General features: G+C 35.7%; 1 protein-coding gene across 1 annotated transcript in view; it reads right to left on the reverse strand.

Annotated features, from left to right (window-relative positions):
- PPFIA2 (protein tyrosine phosphatase, receptor type, f polypeptide (PTPRF), interacting protein (liprin), alpha 2) overlaps positions 1–21,466 on the reverse strand; it is a gene marked incomplete at both ends in the record, with an annotated part of 67,001 nt that overhangs the window by 7,709 nt on the left and 37,826 nt on the right. Inside the window, 5 exons of the mRNA XM_009579039.1 lie at positions 4,044–4,052; positions 13,111–13,204; positions 17,989–18,143; positions 18,413–18,543; positions 19,426–19,455. Coding sequence (XP_009577334.1) covers positions 4,044–4,052; positions 13,111–13,204; positions 17,989–18,143; positions 18,413–18,543; positions 19,426–19,455 — 419 coding nt within the window. The remainder of the gene's footprint in view (positions 1–4,043; positions 4,053–13,110; positions 13,205–17,988; positions 18,144–18,412; positions 18,544–19,425; positions 19,456–21,466) is intronic.

Consider the following 21,466-nt stretch of genomic DNA (forward strand, 5'->3'; position numbering starts at 1 on the left):
AGAATTTTATGCTTCAGAACTTATACTTCCTTCCCTCAGATGTTTCACCTAAACACCTCTCCAATATTAAAGTTTATTTAAATTATATTTTACTTTTTGAACAGTATTCTTTGACTACTTTTTAATACACACTAGGAGATCTGCAGAACCTGAACCTTCAATTTCTAAACCAGAACTGAACCCAGAATTTCTATTTTTTTGACTAAGAGAGATATTCTTTAGTTGGCAGTCAAAGAAAACTCCGGGGTTTTTTGATACGAACTAGCACTATAGAAAAAACTCCACTCTTTCAAAATAAGTTGAAAGTGTTACGTAGAAAAAAACATGTATCGTTTTGATCAATAGTGCAAATCCTCAGAACAATTAATCTAGTGATCTGCCTATTCTGGAACGTAATCCAAATGTTTTAGAACAGCCTGAATGTACTGCTGTCCCTGTGGGATAGTCACTGGCTTCCTGAAAACAGAAGGTCCCCAAAGCCAAATATTGGTGACTGCAGTTCAATTTTCCTTACAAAAACATACAACTGATCACAGGAGGAACAGACAAATACCCTAAAGCTCGCCACTCCCTCTTCCTTTCATTACAAAGATAGGGTTTGGAGATCATGAATAGCATTATACAGTTTCTCTAATTTGGAAGATGCTTTGCAGGGGAATGTGGGGATTTTCTCCTCTTAAGACTTTGTCAGAAAAGTACTACATGTTATAATGTGTCCACTTTGCATTGGTAAAGAGGTAGGGAATTAAAATGTAATCATTTCCATGCTCCTTTAATTTTTTGGCAATGTATGAAAACAAGCTGATAAGGAAGAATTGACATTAATTAGGCATTACTATAAATGCTATTATTTTGCAGATAGCGCTTTAAACCACTTACTACCACTGGAATGAAATCCAAATTAAAGCCGTATTTTTAAAGATAACATTATTACTGTTCAAGAATAAACCCCTCTTCCTGGAGACACTATGGAATTAACTGCAATATGCTATTTAAAATACATCATTACCCTGAGCCTGGTTTTGCAAAGTCAGGAAATTTCATGAACATCAACTGTTTAGCATTCATCCAAAATTTGAAGATGCTTGTATTTGTCTGTTTTAGAGAGAGTGCCTCATAAAGTGGGCTCTCTTCACTCTTTTATCAAAGACAGGAAAAAAAAAATCACATCACGCCAAGTTGTGTTGTGGAGTTGTGTGTCAGAGAAGCAGGGTTGCCTCCCTAGCACTGACTTCTGATGTTTAATCCTCCCCAAAATTACTTCCTAAAGATACTGTTACACTGGGCCATTTTCTTTAGCACCTTTCTTCTGAAAGCCAGGTACAACTGCCCAAATCAACCTACTAAGCTGAGAGCACAACGGTCTCATACCATGGGGACTATGAATGCTTCAATATCCCTCTGGACAGCAGAGGTACAGGGGAGCAAAAGGAAGGGGGAAATGGTAAGAGCAAAACTATGTTATTATCCCGCAAATTTTCTATTTCATATATATCCTTCCCCTGCACTGGGAAAATTCTAGCTCTGTATCAGCAGCCCTCACCAACTCATTGCATAAAACTCAATGAACTTTATTGAAAATAATAATAATCTTTAAATAGACTTTGTGTGGGAAGTTAACAAGATCTTGATTTAAAGTGTGTTATTCAATGACATTCAGTTTTCTTTACGAAGATGAGGCTCCCCCCCCCGAAGCAAACAAGAAATAACAGCTTAAGATTTCTGATACACATAATGCAAACACTCTGTGCAGTATACAAAGTCCAGACACTATCTTGATGAAACTTGAACAATGTTTCAACACAGACCTTCATATTTTTGCAAATAATAGCATTTACTTTGATAGTTCTAGTAGGGTTCACATGAAAAGTCCTCAGGGATATTATATTGTGCATATTATAATGTCTCTTAGTTAAAATGTAATCATAAATGGAAAAGGAGGCACGGTGAAGTCAAGAGCCAAATAATGTTTGTAAAATACAAGCAGAATTGATTTAAAAATTTTGGCTAATGGGCAATTTAGATTCTATGAAATGGCCTTTATTCATAGAGATTTTTCTGAAAGTGTTTACCCAGCAGATCTTCTGATTATTATTATTATTATTACTGACACAATTAAAATTATTATTATCACCACTATTAAAATGTTTAGTTTACAACAAAATATTATACATGATTGATTTCTAGAAGAGAAATAGACAGAAACAATAGACCAAATATGCTATATTTGTCTGAGTAATCCTATGATTTCAAGTTAAGATTAAACACATCTGCCTCTTGAAAGCTAACATGCTCACATTCAAAGACTGCAAAATTCAGGAGAGAGGATTTCTAATGAATTAAGCTGGATTTGGATTTTATCTTTTCTATTTTCATTTGCTAAATATTTAAGAGAGGCCAGAATCCTGTAGCTAAGGTCACTGTATGACAAAATAAGGTAGTTGAATTTGTATAAATTAATAATAATATTAAATGTCTAATAAAAAAATAACAAGTTACATTTTATCTATTTTCTGCAAGACTACAAATGTTTTTAAAGTAGGAAGTAGAAAAAAAAAAAAGATACTCAGACTTGCAGACTTGCCATATAATGCTGATTTAATTTAATCTGAAAGGGTCCATCTATCTTAAAGACTGCACTAATTAAAAACTGGGTCAGATCATGTTTCAACTTTGGCACTTAAGTGATCTGGCTTTTAAATAATTTGAAATCCTCATTCTTTCTCCTTTTTGGTACTTGATATAATAGTCAGACTGAAAACAATGGATAAAATTAAATTTCCATTTTTTACAAAATGTTTTTTACCCAACCTTAAGGAGTTTTTGGAAAGTATGACTGAAATACAGAAATCAAGATGCAACTAATAAATAATATCTATAAAATTTTTAAATCTATAAACCAAGGAAGTATAACCTTAAATTTAACAGCATCCCAGATAACATAGATTAGCAAAGCAGATTTAACAATGCTGTAATTATTCTATATAGATGTACATTTTAAGTACACAAACTGAAGGGCAGCATTCTTTTTTCTGAAGACATACACTAAGCTAAGTGAAGCATGTTCAGGAATGCTTAATACAGACGCTAACAAAGTAGAGCTGCAGAGAGCTACTAATAAAAAAATAATGAAACACCTGTGAAATAAACAGACTTGTATAATACATAGCCTTGCAATCGTGTATGTACTGTACCACATTAGAGACCCCCGGAGTACCCAGGTTGATTAGATGTTATCAAATCTGTTTTTATAAAGCCATTTCATAATCACATATTCTAAATGTGGAAATTCTAAATGTGGAAACCCCTGTTCTCTTTGACTTTTTTATCCTTACACCTTTAGAAAGTTATAGCTCATACATGCTTTGAATGGATGAAATTTTCTCCCTAAGTTCCAAAAATTATTCAAGAAAAAATAACATTTGTATGATAGATCAAAGAGGAGATGAAGATTTTAAACTCGATATCAGGTTAACAATTAAAAAAACCCCAAACATAAAAAAAATGAACTGGTGAAAAAGAAAATAGTAAAATTATATGCACAAATGAAATATTATTGTACTACTACACTGCATGAGGGCTTAAACAAGAAAAAAGAAATTGTGTACTCTGGATTACTAGAGTGTTTACGAGTTTGAGTCCTCTGTGATTTAATTAAACAGAATTTGTGCCTTAACAGCATTTGCTAATCTAGGCCTTCACTCTCATGATTTTTCCACTGACTTAAACTTTTAAATGTCTTTGTGATTCTGGGCTTTAGACCTCCCCAAATGTGTTTATTTAAAAAAATTGACAGAAGTTATCTCCAAGTAGTTAATCCATTCTGTTAAGCCCTGCAGGAGTAAGTCCTGATCTGACTTTGTGTATGCTTTTGAGGTTTACCATTATTTTGAATACTTTGAAAGTTTTCATTTGGGTCAATTTTCTGCATGGATTTGTTACATAAGGTTCACAGAAAAACAAAAAGAAATAAGAATAAAGCATAGAAAATAAACATGGTGCTGAAAATGAATATGTTCAGCAGCCATGGTGTTTTAACTTACCCAGATATGCTTTTCATGAGATGGAGAGAGATGAATGGAAAAAAAAGCACATAAATGTTAATGAACATATAGTAGTCCATAAAAAAAAAAAAAAATCATATGGTAGATAAAATAATACCACCATTATAACTATGGAAATCTTTCTAACCGGTCTTTGAATGCTTTAAAGAAGTTAAATGTTCTTGTGAAGAACAGATGCATCTGTCAAAATGAGATTTTCATTAAACTGATGTTGGCTATTTATTAGGTACCACTTAGCACAGCACACCTTCCATCTACAATACCTATTCGTGCCAAAGATCTGTAAACACAGTGAATGTGGAATAGATTTCTAAATCAAAGCATTTTGCCCAGATTTGAATAATTTCATTATGATTTTTGTGTAACACCAAAAATCCTGAAAATCCCAAACCTGTGGCTTTAAGCAAATTGCAATAGAGAGACAGTAAAATTGAGTGGCCTACAAACCAAGGTTTACGTTTCTATGTGCACTTTATTAATATTTTAGCAAAATATCTCATAGTAATAATAAATGACCTAGACTCAGGTTTTTGTGGTGGTTTTTTTTTTTAAATATGCAGATATCATGTACATAGGTGACTAACATTTTTAATGGTTATTTATACCATGCAGTATTTTAATTTGAGCAGTCATACTGACACTAGATTAGTAGCAATGCTGGTATGAGTGATTTGCCCTCTAGGTAACCTATTCTTGCCAATATAATTGATAACAGTATCTGTAGGAGAAAGCAGGATGCCATCGGCAACAATAAACTTTCTTCAGCATCCTTTAATTGCCCTCATAAAAAGAAAATTATATGCCTGAATGAAACCCAGACATCTCAGAATATTATATTTCTATTAATAAATGATTTACAGAGATATAGAAATGCTTGGTAGATATAGCTGTAGAAAACTTGGGGGTGAAAAGCCTGTGCTCTGATTAATTAAGAAGAGGTTGCAGACATTTTAGTGAGTTCAGGAGGGCGCAGATTTCAAGATCTTACTTTTTTTTTTCACGTGTGTGGGATCAGCAGAACAGCTGGGAGAGAGGAGAGAAAATGCGATACAGAAAAGTAGATGGAAACAAATGACAAATTTATACACAGAAAGTTTAAGAAAGGAAAATTAAGGAAGGAAAGGACAACGAAGGTATGCAATATAAATAGACTAGAGAACTATTCAAACAATTACCAAATCTTATGGAAGTAGCACTAGAATTGAATATGCATTCATGATCCATGCTCATTTTCTACTGAGCTAACTGTAAAGACTGACTTGAACACCTTTGCTGGAAAAGCTTTTAATTTGGACTTTCCAGAGTCTATTGAATGAGAACTCCCACTTCTTACATCTTCCTCTGAATACTTCTTTGGGTATGGGTAGAAAGAAATAAACAGGGGGATGAATTGGAATGTGAGTAATTTTCTGGCAGGTTTAATGAGTTGGCACTTTGCAGTCGCTTGGGCATAACTTATGGGAACTGAAGGCCATTCCAGTCAAGGGACATTCCTTCACTTCCTGAGCATCTTGTCTGTAGAATAATAAAACACAGCAGAAAAAAAATGGATCTTTGAATTCTAGCTTTCACCTTTTCATAAGACAACCATTTTATCACCATTTTATTGAAGGAACACAACGATTTCCCTTAGACATATATTAAACTAAAACTTATATAGAATTTTTTCCCTCTGCTGTGTTTTAACCATTCTTCCCTTAAGTCCTAATTCTACAGTTAATCTGACAGAATGTTTTCATCTGCTGGAGATCATCATTTAGAGAGACAGCTGCATGCATGAGGGTAGATGCTTATATTTATCCAGAAATCCCAAATTGCAATAGATAGGCCTATATGTGTAGAGAAGGCATGGACTGGCTCTTTATTCTGTTTTTGTTTGATTAAAAACTTGCAACTTGTTCATACAAATATCCCTTTCTTTTATGAGAAAAAGAATAAAAAAAACTTGCAAAGGATAAAAATATTATTTTAAAAATACAAGGTTTTTAAAAATATATGAGTTAGATATAGAATAAATTATGTTGTATCAATTTTTTCATCCTCAGAATAATCTGGGTAAGGTTTAATAATCCTCTGCAAGATAAATACCAATATATCCTTACATTTGTAATGCTAAAAAGGCTCCAAGCATCTAATGTAATAGCAAGATACATTTTTAACATTGCAAAAGCTTTGACTGAGTAATGATTTGAAAGGGTCTTCCAGTAAGTGTTAAAAATGTTTATTAAAGGAATTAAGTTTAAAAAGAAAATTCATCTGTATGTATGTCTCAAGGATTAGACACCGATCCAGCCAAGAGAAAACCATGGTGGACATAGCAGACAATCCTAAACTGCCTATCAGAACACTGCATACCTCTCCTTCCTCCACTGGAATGAGAAAATAGAAAATAATAGCTACTGAACACAGTATTGTTTGCTGGAAAGGGAGGAAGAACTAAAGATCAGTCTGAAAGCTACTAACAACAACTAACTACATTAGTTTCTCATAGATGAGGTAGGAAGGGAAGAAATTAAATGCAAAACTTGAATTTTCTTAAAGATTCAGTAAATAAAAGATAGGGGAAAAAAGGCATCGTATTCTTAAGAGCTACTGTAAAAAAATAAATCAGGTACGTTTAGGATATAATGGTGTTTAATAAGCATTAAGTATACAGGAACATGAGATGGATGGCACAGAAAGAGACCTTAATTAATCCAATTGGATTCATTTTTTCAAAATATGTGCAATTAAGAAAATCATTAGAAACAGCTATTTGTATACTGCAGAGGACAGATTATTTGTAGTCACAAATACACTATGTCAAATTCTAATTGCAGTTGCACACATAAAACCTAATTAAAGGGGCATTGTGTGGATTCAAAAGCAACCAAATAACTACAGCATTTCAAACCCTTATTCCACAAAAAGGTCTACCTAGACATTTTTTCAAGTAGCCTGTTGACAGGGATCTAAAACTTAGATTTGCTGTAAAAATGGAAGTCCCAGTGTTCTGTTTTCTTTTACTGATTTTATTTAAATGTGGACTACCACAACATGAGGCCTATTTTTTGTGACTTCTCTCTATCATCTCCCAATTTTTGAAGGATATATACAAATGAAAACCAACAAAAGAAAAGGACTGAAGCATTATTAGGAATCTGTCAAATTTATCAAAGGAACTTATCAACATTTATCATTCTGTTTTTTCTAGGTAGAAAGGAAGAAGAGTCAATACAACATGCTCTTCTGTTCATATGGAAGTTACTGCTGTTTAATATGTACATCACTGTAGTCAGCTGAGACTTAACAGCATTGCAATTCTCTCTGCAAGGTTAATTATAAGGCTATGAATACTAAGAATTTTTTTTACACTGTAATTTTACATATGAGAATTACTTAGGTCTTGATTTTACAAGTCTTCATTCATGTATGTAAGCATATGTACGTGTCCTGGCATATCAAGGCTTTTCTGCAAGCCACTTGAAGACTACTTGCTATATCTGGCAAACAAAAACCTGTACCTGTGGGGTAAATCTCCCCAAAACAGGTTCATAGGAAAGAATGGTTTACTTTGATTTTCCTTGGAAAATATAAACCTCACACCTTAAGCTTGTTTTGGAAATGTGGAATTAATAGATTCTTGTCCAGAGTCAAATCAAACAAAATTGAAGAAAAAAGTGAAGCTAAAGTTCTGCTTTTGACTCATCCTAATGCTGCCAGATGACTAGGAGTGATAGCATTATGACACAGTGCAGTTATTTCATCGGCTATGCGGTAAGTAATGATCGTTACTCAAATGCTCGTATTAATAAACTGGGGAATTCATCAGCTTCTGGGCTGGAATCCTGTCAGTATGATCCAGACTAGCTGACTTGCATGTAAATTCTTTTTCATGGAGATAATTTGTATTTGGGATTGCTGAGGAAGCGGTGGCATAGGCCAATCTCAAACTGTACTAGCAGCATGCATAAGCTCAAATCCACCTCCATGTGGCTTAAATGTCTCTCAAACCTTGCCTTATGTTGGTGCCTTGCAGAGGATGAAATAAACACATTCTGTGAAGTATCAGTGATTAGGACCAGCCATTACATACTTTTATGCAACGTAGAAGACAAATATGTCTTATCTGTCTTCAGCATGCTTCCTTCTTCAGGCAGATACTTACTTGCTGCAACATTGCATATTGTTGCAGATCAAATCAAACATTGCATTTGAAAAGGATATATGTTACTGGCATTCAGAGCTATACTGCACTTTGAAAGACAAAGCAAGACTCTCTAGAGCTGTCTTTGCCACTAGTGAGGCTTTAGGTAAGGACGATTTGACATCACTCCTGAGCAAAACTGTGGACAAGGAGAATACAGTTATAGCAAAAAGGGAAGCAAACATGGCTCCATTTGTTGATAATATTTCAAGTTTGGCTGAGTTAATTGTTAAAGAAGATTTTTATAATGGTAAAAATACCATCATATGGTATTTTAGTGAAAAGGACAGTAAAACATTTACAGAACTTCTGTTAAGTCCCTTAATTTGCTACCTGAGATAAGGTCAGTAGGGATATGTGTTTTTAAGGGGGGTACAGATTATTTGATTTTAGGCACAGTGTTATCTACTCTTTTTCTGAGGTATGAATTGTCTTGTGGGACACACGCTGATCAACTTCTGCTGTCCCAGAGGACACTATGCGTGTAACTGAACCCTCCGCGAACCTTTATGAGTTGAGATAGAAACTGGACTGACCTGAAACTTCCTATGCTGGTCCCAGCTTGGGCTACCATGACAACCCTGAGTGAACGCCAAGGCCAAGTTATTGTGCACCATCATATTATTTGGTGCAAAAACACCCATGAAGGATGATCTTATGAACAGCTGGGATAGTGTGTACACAGTCATGGAGGAAGCACCTACAAAATTCAGAATTGAAAATTAGGTAACCATTTTTCACAGGGGAAATTAGGTAACCATTTTTCACGGGGAGACTGATTACTCACTAGAAAAAAAGTACTAAGAGAAAAGCTCCATTCCTCATTTCAGTGATGGGTGCCTTCTGGAAAGTATATCTTAACCAAATAAAATTTATTATTTAGATGAGTGCAAATTATTTGAATCATTAGGGCATTCAAATGAATGTAATGGTGACATAGAGGGTATCAGCGCCATTAATGCTTTTAGTCCTAAACTCTGAGTTTTCTTGAAGAAGTTACTTGTTAGGCAAACAGGCTCTGAGAGTCAGACAAAAGACAGAAGACATTATATACAAAATATTAACAGCTTTTGTATAGAACAAGTGAAGTGGAATATAAAGGCTAGTTTACAATAAAGATGCAGTGCATTATTCTTTATCACACCCCAACATCACTTATTTTCACCAAATAATGGAATAACACCCTAAACATTCTAAATACCCCTGACATTCATTTTTTGTTTTCTAGGACTGCATGCTCAATTTACAAATAGTAAGACTTAAAAAGTTTTAATATTAACTAGACCTGTCCTATATTTAATGTCTGAGAGTAAACATCTATGGATGATTCAGGCAACTTAAGTTCATCTTTTCAGATGATTTTAGGAACATGTTGGGTATAATTAAAAAATTCTACACAGCTTCCTTAATTTTTCTTTGATGCCTTAAGAGAAAGACTTGTTCCTAATAAATCTACTGTAATAACCAAATGTTGGATGAATAGAGACTCTTGTTTGAGGTTTATAAGTGTCTGGCATATCATTGAGACAAACTGCTAATTACATTTTAACGATGCCTAAGTAGTCAATTGAAACTGAAAGAAATTTTACATCTAAATAGCATCTTCTAAGCAAGAAGCAGAAAAACTTTGAAATTTAGATTAATGACACTATAACCACCAGAGAGAGAATTGGTCTCCAGAATTATCATATTCTCTCATGAAACTTTTCAGAGTGAAATGTATTATTCAGTAATCTATTCTATGCATGTAAATTGTGCTAAAATAGTATAACACGCTGCAGTGTGTTTCTAACTCCATGAGGCCAGAGCAGGGTCAATGCACGTGCTTGCCACTCAGGGAGCAGGTGGCCAGGACACCTGGTGGACCATTAGCTCCTACTGGCTGCAGCAGCTGACAATTTGAAACATCGTGCTTCTTCATCCCTGGGGTAGGGGCATCCTTGCTGAATTACTGATGAAGTTGAATATGTTAGAAAATGCAAAATTAGAATTTTAGCATTTTAAGGTATTTTTCACTGAAGAGATTACTTCAACTGAAAGAAATATCATGGATGACATTTTAACAGGAATTTGTTCTTTTGTAATAACTTCTATCCAATTTTAATTTACTAACTCAAAGCTAATTGCAAACTCTGGCGTGGGTAATGAGTACTGTGAGAATGTGTTGACCACAGTGATGAATCAGACCTCTCGTTTCATGTCAAGGGGAGAATCCTTGCTTTCCTCCACCAGAACTACCATTGAACTGAAAGAAGTTCACTGAGCTGTTAACAGGGCTGAAAGCCATTTCACTTGACTTACATGTGTAAGAGAGAAACACAAGCTCAGTATATGGTATTATTCCTGCTTTATAGAAAAGGGCATTGGCTCTGGGATCACAGTCTTGTGTTTGTTTTTTTTTTTCCTAAGGAAGTGACAAAGCTAGCATAAAGCAAGCTCTGGTCTCTCTGTTCCCTGTCTCTGCAGGGCCTGTTTAGCAGAAAAAAGGAATCAAACACTTGGACCTAAATCTTGCTGCTACATCACGAAACAGCAAATGATTCTCAGGCTTCTCTTAATACCTCTTATAAAGACCTCATACACATTACTATCATCCTTAATGTTACACTGAATAGCATTCTCATTTGCACTACCCAGATCAGTAATCTTGCAGCTACTGTATGTATTTGAAGGCTCTACCTCCAGAGGGAGTTATGCATTGTTAAGTGTTGGCAAAAAAGAATCTGACCTACTGGGACAAACTTTTCATTTAAATAACTTTCTGGACTGTTTCAACTTAGTACTTGCCAAGGTAAAACATGCAAATACCTAACTGCATTTTTTACAAGGAAATGTTAATTCTATTAAACCCTATTGATTGCTTGGCACCCTAATGACTATCATATACATGAGATTCTACTGAATTATCTCTAACACAAACATTACGTTTTTCCCATATTACAGTTCCTCTACAACTATATAATATATATATGAACTAGCAACGTATGTTAACCTTTCTCTGATAGTAACTTAAGAGGAATCTTAAAAACAGTCGTAAGGATTCCAATGTGAGAAATCATGAAGGCAGACAAATCTAAAGGAATGGGGGAAAAAATTAAAAATCTTCATGACATAGGTATATAACATATACTTAAGATAAATAGTATACAGTTTAGACTAGATGAATAGTCATAGCCACAAAGGAAAGATTTCTTTCCTTCCACCATAGAACATTTTGATTATATCTAATCCATAAAGAACCAGGGATAGACAGACACAGGAGAAATAAAGGAAAGACTTGAAAAGCAGAAAGCATGGAAAAGTCTAACTGTGTGAGATTAGACAGAACTCTAATAACAGATTACCTGTACACCTACTATTTCCAGACCCAAAACTTTGTAGCCACTGTCATATATGAAGTAGTCATGTCATGTATGCAGTAGTATGTGTCAAGTCTTATGTTATTTTATCCAGTTTAAGGAACTAACATACGAGAAAGTGAACTAAGTGAACACATTTGTCCCTTCAAAGGTATTTCAATACTGTGGTATGTTCAATCCTCAGAGCTGGAAGATAAATAGGGACTGCAAAAAAAAGGTTGCTGAAAATTCAATTATATTCTTTACGAATGGTAATGACGGTCTCAAAGATGCTTTCTAGATTTAATAAAAACACATAGTAATATACTCTTTACATCCATATATTTCTAAATGACTAATAAGTGATAAAAATGTATAGACAATACAGGGACAAGACTCATCAACTGCAATATCCCTGTGAATGTTATTGTGAGTTTCTTAATTGAATTTAAAATGTTTCTTCTCTCTCAGCTAGCACAATGACTGCTTCTCTATCTTTAATTGCTAAATTGAGGCTGATTTAAATGGAACACATATTTGTACATTACATGGATGTGTACATTTAAAGTTATATTTCATCAGGAGCTTGATATGAAAGTAGTGATTAAAAATATTCTACATATAAATTTAAAGAGAAGCTGAAACATTATCCCTAGATTCTTTGGATTAGAATTGCAAATTATCTTGAAACTTTGCAAAGGAACATTAAAAGACTGAAAGAAACCTGAAAACCCTACAAATTTTAAAAATGAGGCTTTCAGAATCCAAATAATAGCACTAAAGTTAATGGTTATGGATGAAGAATAAACCTGTTTGTTTACAGAATGAATTTACAAAGTCATTTTTAAGCACCATCTTTTTTCTCTGACACCCTCTAATTACACTGGAACTGTGATGCTGCCAAGAGGTTTCTTTTGTGTTTGTAGCTTTATTTTAATAGTTCTTCTTAGCTCCTGGCAGCTGCTATGAGTCAGTGTACTGGTTTTACAAGGAGGTGCACCACAGACAGCATTAAATTATTATGTAATGTATGCGAACAAAAAACTAGGTTGCCATTTGCTGACAGGCAAAAAGAAAGTGAAGCTGCTAGGGTTTATGGGGAGCCTTTGACTTCTGTAGACAGAAATAATCATGTGTTCAATAGATAATGCAAAAAAATCTTTTTTCCCCTTCTGAAAAATCTATCTAGTGAGTCATTAAATGCCTGCCTATTTTTTAAGAATTGCACGGAAGGCAAATGAAACAGAATTAATGACAATGTGAAATAGAAAATGCCTCTTTCTCATAAACCTATGTTCTTTCACAAATGAAACACTGTTGTACAATTGTCAGACTCTAAATATTTTCCCCTATATATTGTATGCAGCTTTAAAAACTTTTACACTGGAAAAAAACACGCTAAGTGGTAAACTGCCGTAGTAGATGGTCTTGCTTCTCATTACATATCTGCGTAAAACCAACACAAAACCTGACATTTGAATCAAGTTTGAGCCAATGAAAGTCACATGAAAAAGCTACTCACTTTTTCTTTAGTCTTCGGTCCTTTTCTGCTTGGGTTCCAAGTTTGCCTAATCCCAGAGATTCCTGAGCTGCTGCCTCTGTTTCCATGTAACCTCCTGGAAAACAAACCAAACCAAACCAAACCCCACCGTATTTTCCCATAGCTCTTTCCCCTCCTTAACCCTTCAATCCCCCTCCCACCTGCCACCATCACCTATGTTTGTTTCCTTAACCCATGACATCTGGTGTTTGTGGAGAGCACTATCACCTATAGAAGTAAATTCTGGCAAGCCTTTACTACATGGAAAAGAGTAGAAGTAGAGGGGAAAATTGTTTCCTCCTCCTTGTGTTTAGCAGAAATGTACGAGAAAAGCATCCTGATCTTCTTTGCCTGTTTTTCTTTGCCTCCTAAGGTTCAGTCTCATGGTCCTAAGCAATGCCCTCACAGTTTTTTAATCTTGGTTGGGAAATCTACAAATGAAAGTGCCAGCTCAAGAACTGTCTCATTATTATTGACATAATACAGCATCACTTCATCTTGTAATACTAAAGTCTTTATTTTGCTCTCATAGTCTTAGAGTCTTTGATGTCATTATCCCTGCAAACTCCTAAGCCAGAGGTGACACAAAGAAGCTGTCAGAGAAGTAAAAAGCCTCCTAGATCTCCCTGGAGGTGCCTTGTAGGCACCTAAGTCCTGTCAAAGTCATGGGAATTTGAATAACTTTCATAGAGTGACAAGGGAAGCTTGCAGTAAACCAGGACACCTGGACCAAAATAAAATCATATCATAAACTAAGGACAACACTGGTATTGCATAATCCATGCTGATCATACGATATGTCTGCTAACGTGACTTTCCTGGTGCAGAAGTGGAAAGATGCTCTGACTTTTTTACTGCTGCCTGGATTCAAGGAAGAAGGGACCTGCTTATGGAGCTGTCAGTACAGTCTCCTGGCTCTGGCTCCGGCTCCACGCTGTCCGCTTATTTGCACATGTATGTGTGCAGACAGAGAGGCTGCAGCACTTCTTTGAAGGCTGCTTTCCTCCTGTGCTGCTATTCAGAAGGTGTGTAAGTGGCACAAGAAGGAAGACAACAGTATGGTAAATGTTGGTGCTTGACTTCATTTGGCAATGGCAACTTCTTATTTCTCCGCTAGTGGACAGAGAACAATTGTAGAGTGGACACTGGCATAATTAAGAAAACACAGTATAAATGAAAAGATTTCTATTCTGATTTGTTGATTTTAACCATAAAATAATGCGTAAATGTTATATAGTGAAATAGCATCACAGCCTTTTACAAGTCACATTTACATGTACCTCAATCAAGTGAGAACAAAATCTACTGCTGTATCATGTTTATGATGTTAACTTAGAAAAGCCTGGTTTTAAGCTGTCCTTTCAAAGCAGGTGTAGTTTTAACTTTCCTGCTTGTCTAGACAGAATTTTTCTTTATTAAAGAGGACACTACTTCTGCAAGTTTCATGATGAGAATGATGCCTCCAATCACAAATGCAGAAAACATGAACGTATACTTTGCTTTACTTCATCTGCCTTTTGAAGTTTTACAGAATATCTCAGGAAATGTTTCTTGCTGACTCTGGAGTAAATTTTTAATTTAGCAAACTGCTGTATCAATATATCTCACCTTTCTGAGCAGCTCGCAGTGTGTTGGATATAGATGGTATGAGTGCAGCGCAATGAGGGTTCATCACAGATTGGAAAGTATTCTTAGCATAATGGACTTCACCACAAGACAAACAAATCTGGCCCTTTGAATAACCCAGGGTACATTGTCCTGGATGTAGTGATTGTGCCTGTCAGTATCTGCAGGCGTGCAGATGGCCATGGTAAATGTTTCCTGACAAGCTGACCTTTGCATACACCATACAGATCAGCTTGCCTGGGCAGGGCTAAAAATCCCTGTAACGTATTGTTTGTTTTAGGGACTAGAATATTTAAAATGTAAAATGGGAAGAATACGGAAGTGTCTAGTGTGGTATTCCCCAAGTGAGAGAAGACTGGATAAGTTTAAAATCAAACAAACAAAGAAATAAAAAAAGAAACAAAAGGCACTCGTGCTCCCTGTAACATTCCTTTTTCCTTCTCCAACAATTAAAAGAAATCTTGAATGATCTAAAAATCTTGAATCTTAATTCTAAGAAAGATCTCCTAAGGCATGAATTTGCCTTTCAACAATAACGCAAATGGTTTAGCAGAGATGGTAAAAGTAGCAAATTATAAAATAATGAAACTCTGGCAAGTTTAGCAGTTAAAAACTAATAATTTCAGAGTTTTGCAGGGAACGCAGAGCAAGGAAATCTTTTGGGTGATAGCCTGGCTCTGTTGAAGTTAGTGATAAAACTTTGGAGGTTCCAATATTGCTTCTTAAATACGAGTATATATTACATGTGACTTTAGACATATTATATTATAGATTTAGTTACAGAAGTATTATCTGTACTTAAAATGTTTGATATCACTGGGATCCCTAATATCCTCCGCATTGACATGAACTTCTAAAGTGCTCCTTTAAGCGTAATTCTGTGCATGTGCAAATATGCATATAAGAAAACAAATTAATTTTTCTGAGGCTCAAAATTACGTTTATTACCTCTTCAGTATTTGACGTGCTATTGAAGAAAAGGTATTTTCCATATTCAAAGCCATAAGAAGTATGTACCTACATCAAATCAGAATGTTTAATTTAAGCAAGGAATTAAATGAAAGTCTTTCATTGATTTTGCATTATAAATTTAGATTATGAAAAATATACAAATATACTGCAGTACAGTGATGATAGGACTTACTATCTAGATTTCTGTGATATAGTATCTTACTATAAATAGACCTATTAATTATATAGCTGCACAGAAAGCGTACCTGTCATGGAATTGATTCAAGTACTACCATGATTGCTATTTTCTGAATTTTGTTTTGTCTTTAAAGTACTGCCACTGAATGGAAACTGTCACTCAATGGTGGGTTTTTTTTTTTTCGGTATCTTAAAAATTAAGATGAGAAAAACTACTCTATATTTCAGCTGCTCAATATTGTTTCAATTTCTAAAAATATTTTGCTCCTATTTTTTGGTCAGTTAACAGTCCTACTGTTAATTTTATACATGCTTGTAAACCTAGTTTGCTTAATTAAAATGTGCATTATACTGAAATCTTTGCTGTTGAGCTAAAGGGTGGAAGCCACAAAATTTCATTTAACTGCAAATCTTCACTAATATCTTTTTGCAATTTCATGAGCTACTGTTGGGAATTACAAATAGGCTTTATCCAATTATACATATGTCTTATTAATCATGTTGGGTGTTATTAAGAAATTAATCTATTGCCAGATTACACTGCTCCTGAGACAATATTTAAAGTTGATATTTTATTTTTGTTCCACATTGCAAGGAACTGCAGGGAAGACCAACACATTTATTACATCTTTGTCCTCTATGTTCCTGAGTTACTGTGAAATCATAGATTATTATGCATAATCCATCAGTATCAATAAAATTGTTTTTATGGAATGTAAATGTGAATTAATAACGCAGTTTAAAGTTATAAAATTCTCCATTAGTGCAGATGGTGACATGCAGGTATATTTGAGAGACTCATTTAATAGATTCTGAAATACCTTAAACTATGAAAAAGATTGAATAAATCAGTTTTATTCTTCCCATAGTGAGAAAAAAGGAATTTAAAATGCGATTAGATACTAGGGGTTTTTTTTCAAGAACACAAGGTTCTCACAGGCAGAAAGAAGAAAGGTTGGAGTATAAATGGAGAACGCTCAGTTATTTGATTTTACTCTGATACTTCAACCTTAACATTACCTTATTTTATTCTGTATGATTTTAGTGATGGGTTTGTTAGTTGTGACAAGGATATGTTTTAATATTAATGTAGTTTTTTATTTTCAGGCTTACATATTGCTTAAGCGTTTACAGTTACTGCAAACTCTTAAAATTCTTTTACAGGTGTTATGTGGTCACCATGGCAGTAAAAATTTAGTGCCTCACAAATTCGTACTATGTGACACCTTCATGACTAGGAAAGAGCTAGTATTTCTATTTTACTGACACATCTATACCAATTTGATGCTTGTTGGCATGTGTATATATGTGTTGGCATGTGTATATATGTTAATCTTAATCTAGCTAAATCAGATAGCCTAGCAATATAGAGTAAGGATGTATTTGCCTATCTGGGCATGTAGACTGTGAGCCTTTGCTGAAGACTGTCACTTCACCTTCCATTGCTTATGCTACCTAACTATGCTATGACTGGGGTTTTTTTGCATGTGGTATAGACATATCCTATGGAATATCACAGAGGAAAATTTTTACTAGGAATAAATTAAACTAAAGTCTTGGCAAGGGAAACGGGCAGAAGAAGGAGGAAGAAAACAAAGTATTGCTGTGAGCAGCATAGCTAATTGAAAGACTGTGGTGAGGACATTCAGTGATAGGCACTAGCAGACATCTATTGACACAATGAAATCTGAAAAGCAACTACATTTACTTGCAAGGACCTTCCATATCACACAGTTACACTCCTTATAGTGGTTTATTACTTACTACTTTCTCACCTCCTCTTTATTTTGATTATTTGAGAATACACTGTTAGCACTTTTACCCTCATTCAAGAGAGTATTGAAGCAGTAGGTTCAGTGAAGAGGATGACTCTAGTAATTTGTGCCAGAAGTCTCCTTTCATTTGCGTTATAGTCATAGCAGACTCCTGACAAATATAATTGCTGATAGCAATGAAGCTTAATGGGAAGGTTCTGCCAGACTAAAGAGAAAAATAAGCAAATTGGAAAACTGAAAAGAAGCAAAATTAAAAATGGAAAAATGACTGTGAAATGGTGATCTTGGCTTGTTACCACTAATTCCTTACTGAGCTGTCCAAGTCGAGCCTTCTCTTTTTTACCGAACAAACGTCCTATTGAAGACTTGATTCCTTTCTTCTTGGGAGCTTTGTGCAGGGAGTCCTGGCTGCTGTTGACACTGCTAAGACCAATGCTTTCTGGCTCCAGTGAAGCAGGCAAACTACTACAAAATGATAACAAAGAAATTGAATAGATAACTCGTAAATTTGCAGGTAATTTTTTATTTTCTTCTGAGCAGCTCTGCAAACAAATTAATTGGTTATACCTCAGTAATAATCTCCCCACAAGTGAAACAATAACATCTTCTTCCTTAAATGATTTAGAAACCTGAAGAAATCAGGTCATTTTGGAATAGTTAAAAAACAACATGATTTGAAAAGAATAATATGCAGTAAAACAGTGAAGCACCAATTCATGTTGCAAATATCTTACCTTCTGGCATCGTTGTGGTATGAAGAAGGAAGGGTATGAGTCATTCTGATAGCTCTGGGTGTTGGGGGAGGAGAAGTTTCACATTTGATTGTGGCTTTATCTTCACGCCCATCTTCTTCAACTACTGCAATCTGGGGGAGAAAGAGTCCATGAGAGCAGATTAGCTTTTCAAGAAAGTTTCAACATACGCTGCACAAATTTGTCAAGTGAACTGAAGCATGTATGGATTCAACTGCAATTTTTTGAGCAAATTGTAAGGATTCTTATTTTTGAAAGAGACTATTGGGAAAGAACAATTGCCTAAGTATGGCAGCTTAAAGTACATATTTGAAAGAAAAGAGATTATACTTGGAGAAGAAATTCATTCCTTTTATGCCAAACAGGTTGATCTAGTAAAGGTCTAAACATGAAAATAACCTTAGACATGAGCGGGTCTCTTGCATTAAACAGGATTATTCAAGTAAACAAAATTTCTCAGGGATGTAAGGGAGAGGGTAAATACAGACATAAACAGGACCACTCTCTCCATAGCTTGTTAACAAAATGGTCAGAATGCTTGAAAATAAGCATGAACAAAAAGGAGTTTTGTCACAGCATATAACAATTTATCTTAAGTACCATCTCCTCTCATGTAAAGATAAATCCCATATTCACTGCCAATTCTGTAAACAACTTTGTATCACTCCAGAAGATTTCAAGTAACCTGACTCTGGTTCCTCCAGCAAGAAGAATGGCCCAAAATACATTTGAAGGTAATTCTTTTGTGTCCACACTTTCTTTGTGTTCCTTTAAGTTTGTGCTGTAGAGGCTACAACTCAAAGGTATCACTAGTGGGCCTTGATTCTATGGCTTAGCTGTGACCCCTGCAAGCCTTTCCAGGTAGGATTAAAATGATTATGTAAAGGAACCGAATGAAAAGAAGCGGAGGGCTGGCAAGGAACAAGGTTATCTAAATAGCAGAGGAATATGATAAATGTGCTCTCCCAAACTTAAAAAAAACCCCAGTATCATACCTTTCTCCGATGTTTCCTTAGGTCGCTTGGCTTAGATTGGTAACAAAAGCAACAACAACAAAAAAAGAATGATTAATAAGTCTTATTTGAGCATAATAAACTGCCATACACTCATTCTTCTCACATTCAGAAATGGGAAGCGGAGATTTCATTAATTTAATACTATCCATATTATATACTAACTATACACTTGGTGTCATAACATAAGATAACCCCTGACAAATATACCATTCTGGGAAAGTAGCTATTTTTTCTAAAGTTACAATCTCCTTCATTTTCATAAGCTTAGCAAAGAATAGGACATTGCAATCTTATAGTAGCACTTTTTATTTCTGGAGTTTTCATACAAATCCTTCCACTATGCCCAACACAGAGATTTTTTTTTTCTTTAGTTTTATCTAATATTACAAATGTATTGGTGTCTCACCAAGTATAAACACAAAATATCATCAACAAATACCATGTCGAAAAAGGGCTCTTTCTCTCCAATTATCCCATATTATTGTGACTGGCATTTTCAGTCAATGGATACAAATTCACCCATGTTCTGTACTGCAGCATTATTTGGCAGTAGAAGGCTGCTAGAACGTGTCTTGTTCAACCCCATTTTTGTTTTTGGTAGATGTCTCATTCATTCAAGGAAAGCTGAAGATACTCTGCAGAATTTATTTACTGCATGGACCTGGGCCGTGGAAACTCAGGAGCAGTACCGCTCCTCCAGCCAAACCCTACAGGATCATTTGGCAATTTGGGCTTTAGAGACCAGACCTTAACAGAGCTCTTCCCAACTCAAAGTTTCCACTTAGAGGATGTCTGATAGCCTGTTGTGTCCATCCCCAGCCAGTAAGGAAAAGGAGATAGTCAACACTGAACTCCTGCTGACACAGAGCAGGGCAGAAGTGTCCTGAAATGGCTGATGACGGTGAGCAAAGTTGTGGGTTGCGCTGTTGAGCACGCAGTGGGGTGCTACTTCTATAGCTTATGATATATGAAGAGTTCAACTGCAACTCATACAGACACATCCATCTGAGCTTTAGCACAGCTAGAGCTGGGTGCCAGTGAGGCCATGGCAACCTGAAGTGCAGAGGCCATGCTGTCATTTCGTATTTGAATCTGATGAACCTACTGACCCAAAGCTACTGTGTCCAAATCAAGGCAACCAGGCAGTGTAGGTGCCTGCTGGAAGGTCAGTTTAACCACTGTCATTTATCTGTAGCCAGATTGCTGAGTTTAAACAGCTGGTGAAATGGAGCCAAACTGCATATTCGGGAAGGTGCTGTTTTGGTGAAGTGGGTGGCACCGCGGCAGCCTGCACACCCACCTCCTCCACAACGGTCTGCGCCGCAAACATTTTCTGCTGTTCAGCAGTGGAAACTGGTGGCAGCAAAGAATCAGTGCCACAGTCTGCCACAGCTGCCAGCCCTGACCTCCTCTCTGCTGTCTTTAGTTCCCAAGAAGGCAGCAAACACCATCCTAAACCGGGAGGGGTAGACGTGGATACAAATAGTTGTCAGTTCCCAGGAAAAGGGAGTACTCAGCTAGATGATGGTAGACAAAAGTCCCTACTCCCAGCTGAGCAGGGTGAACAGCCAGGCTCCATTCCCAGCTGTTCTTAGCAACCTTCTTGGCTAGGAGAGTTAATTTCTGCTTTCTGATTGAGATCAAAGCTCACTTCCCCTCTGCTAAGAAGCTCCACGGGGAACCAGTGCTGCTACTTCCCAGGAATGGACCACAAGGGGACATCGATGACATTCAGATTATCACAGAAATAGCAAATAAAAAATGGGCTTTTACACATATCCTGTTCTCACTGTATGTAGAGATCAGCAGAGAGGGCTGCTTTGATTCTCTCGTAGTGCTTAAAGGGATGAATTCACCCAGGCTCCAAACTGGTTTGTAGCCCACACTGAACACTGCACCCTGCGTCTGCACTCTTATCAATATCAGAGTTGTACATCTTAAATATGTTGACATATACTACCTTCACTCACTTGACTGTTGCACTGCTCCTTTTTGTCTGGGACCAAAATAAAATATTTCG

Source organism: Fulmarus glacialis, unplaced genomic scaffold (genome assembly GCF_000690835.1).
Source record: "Fulmarus glacialis isolate BGI_N327 unplaced genomic scaffold, ASM69083v1 scaffold23605, whole genome shotgun sequence".
Classification (NCBI taxonomy): domain Eukaryota; kingdom Metazoa; phylum Chordata; class Aves; order Procellariiformes; family Procellariidae; genus Fulmarus; species Fulmarus glacialis.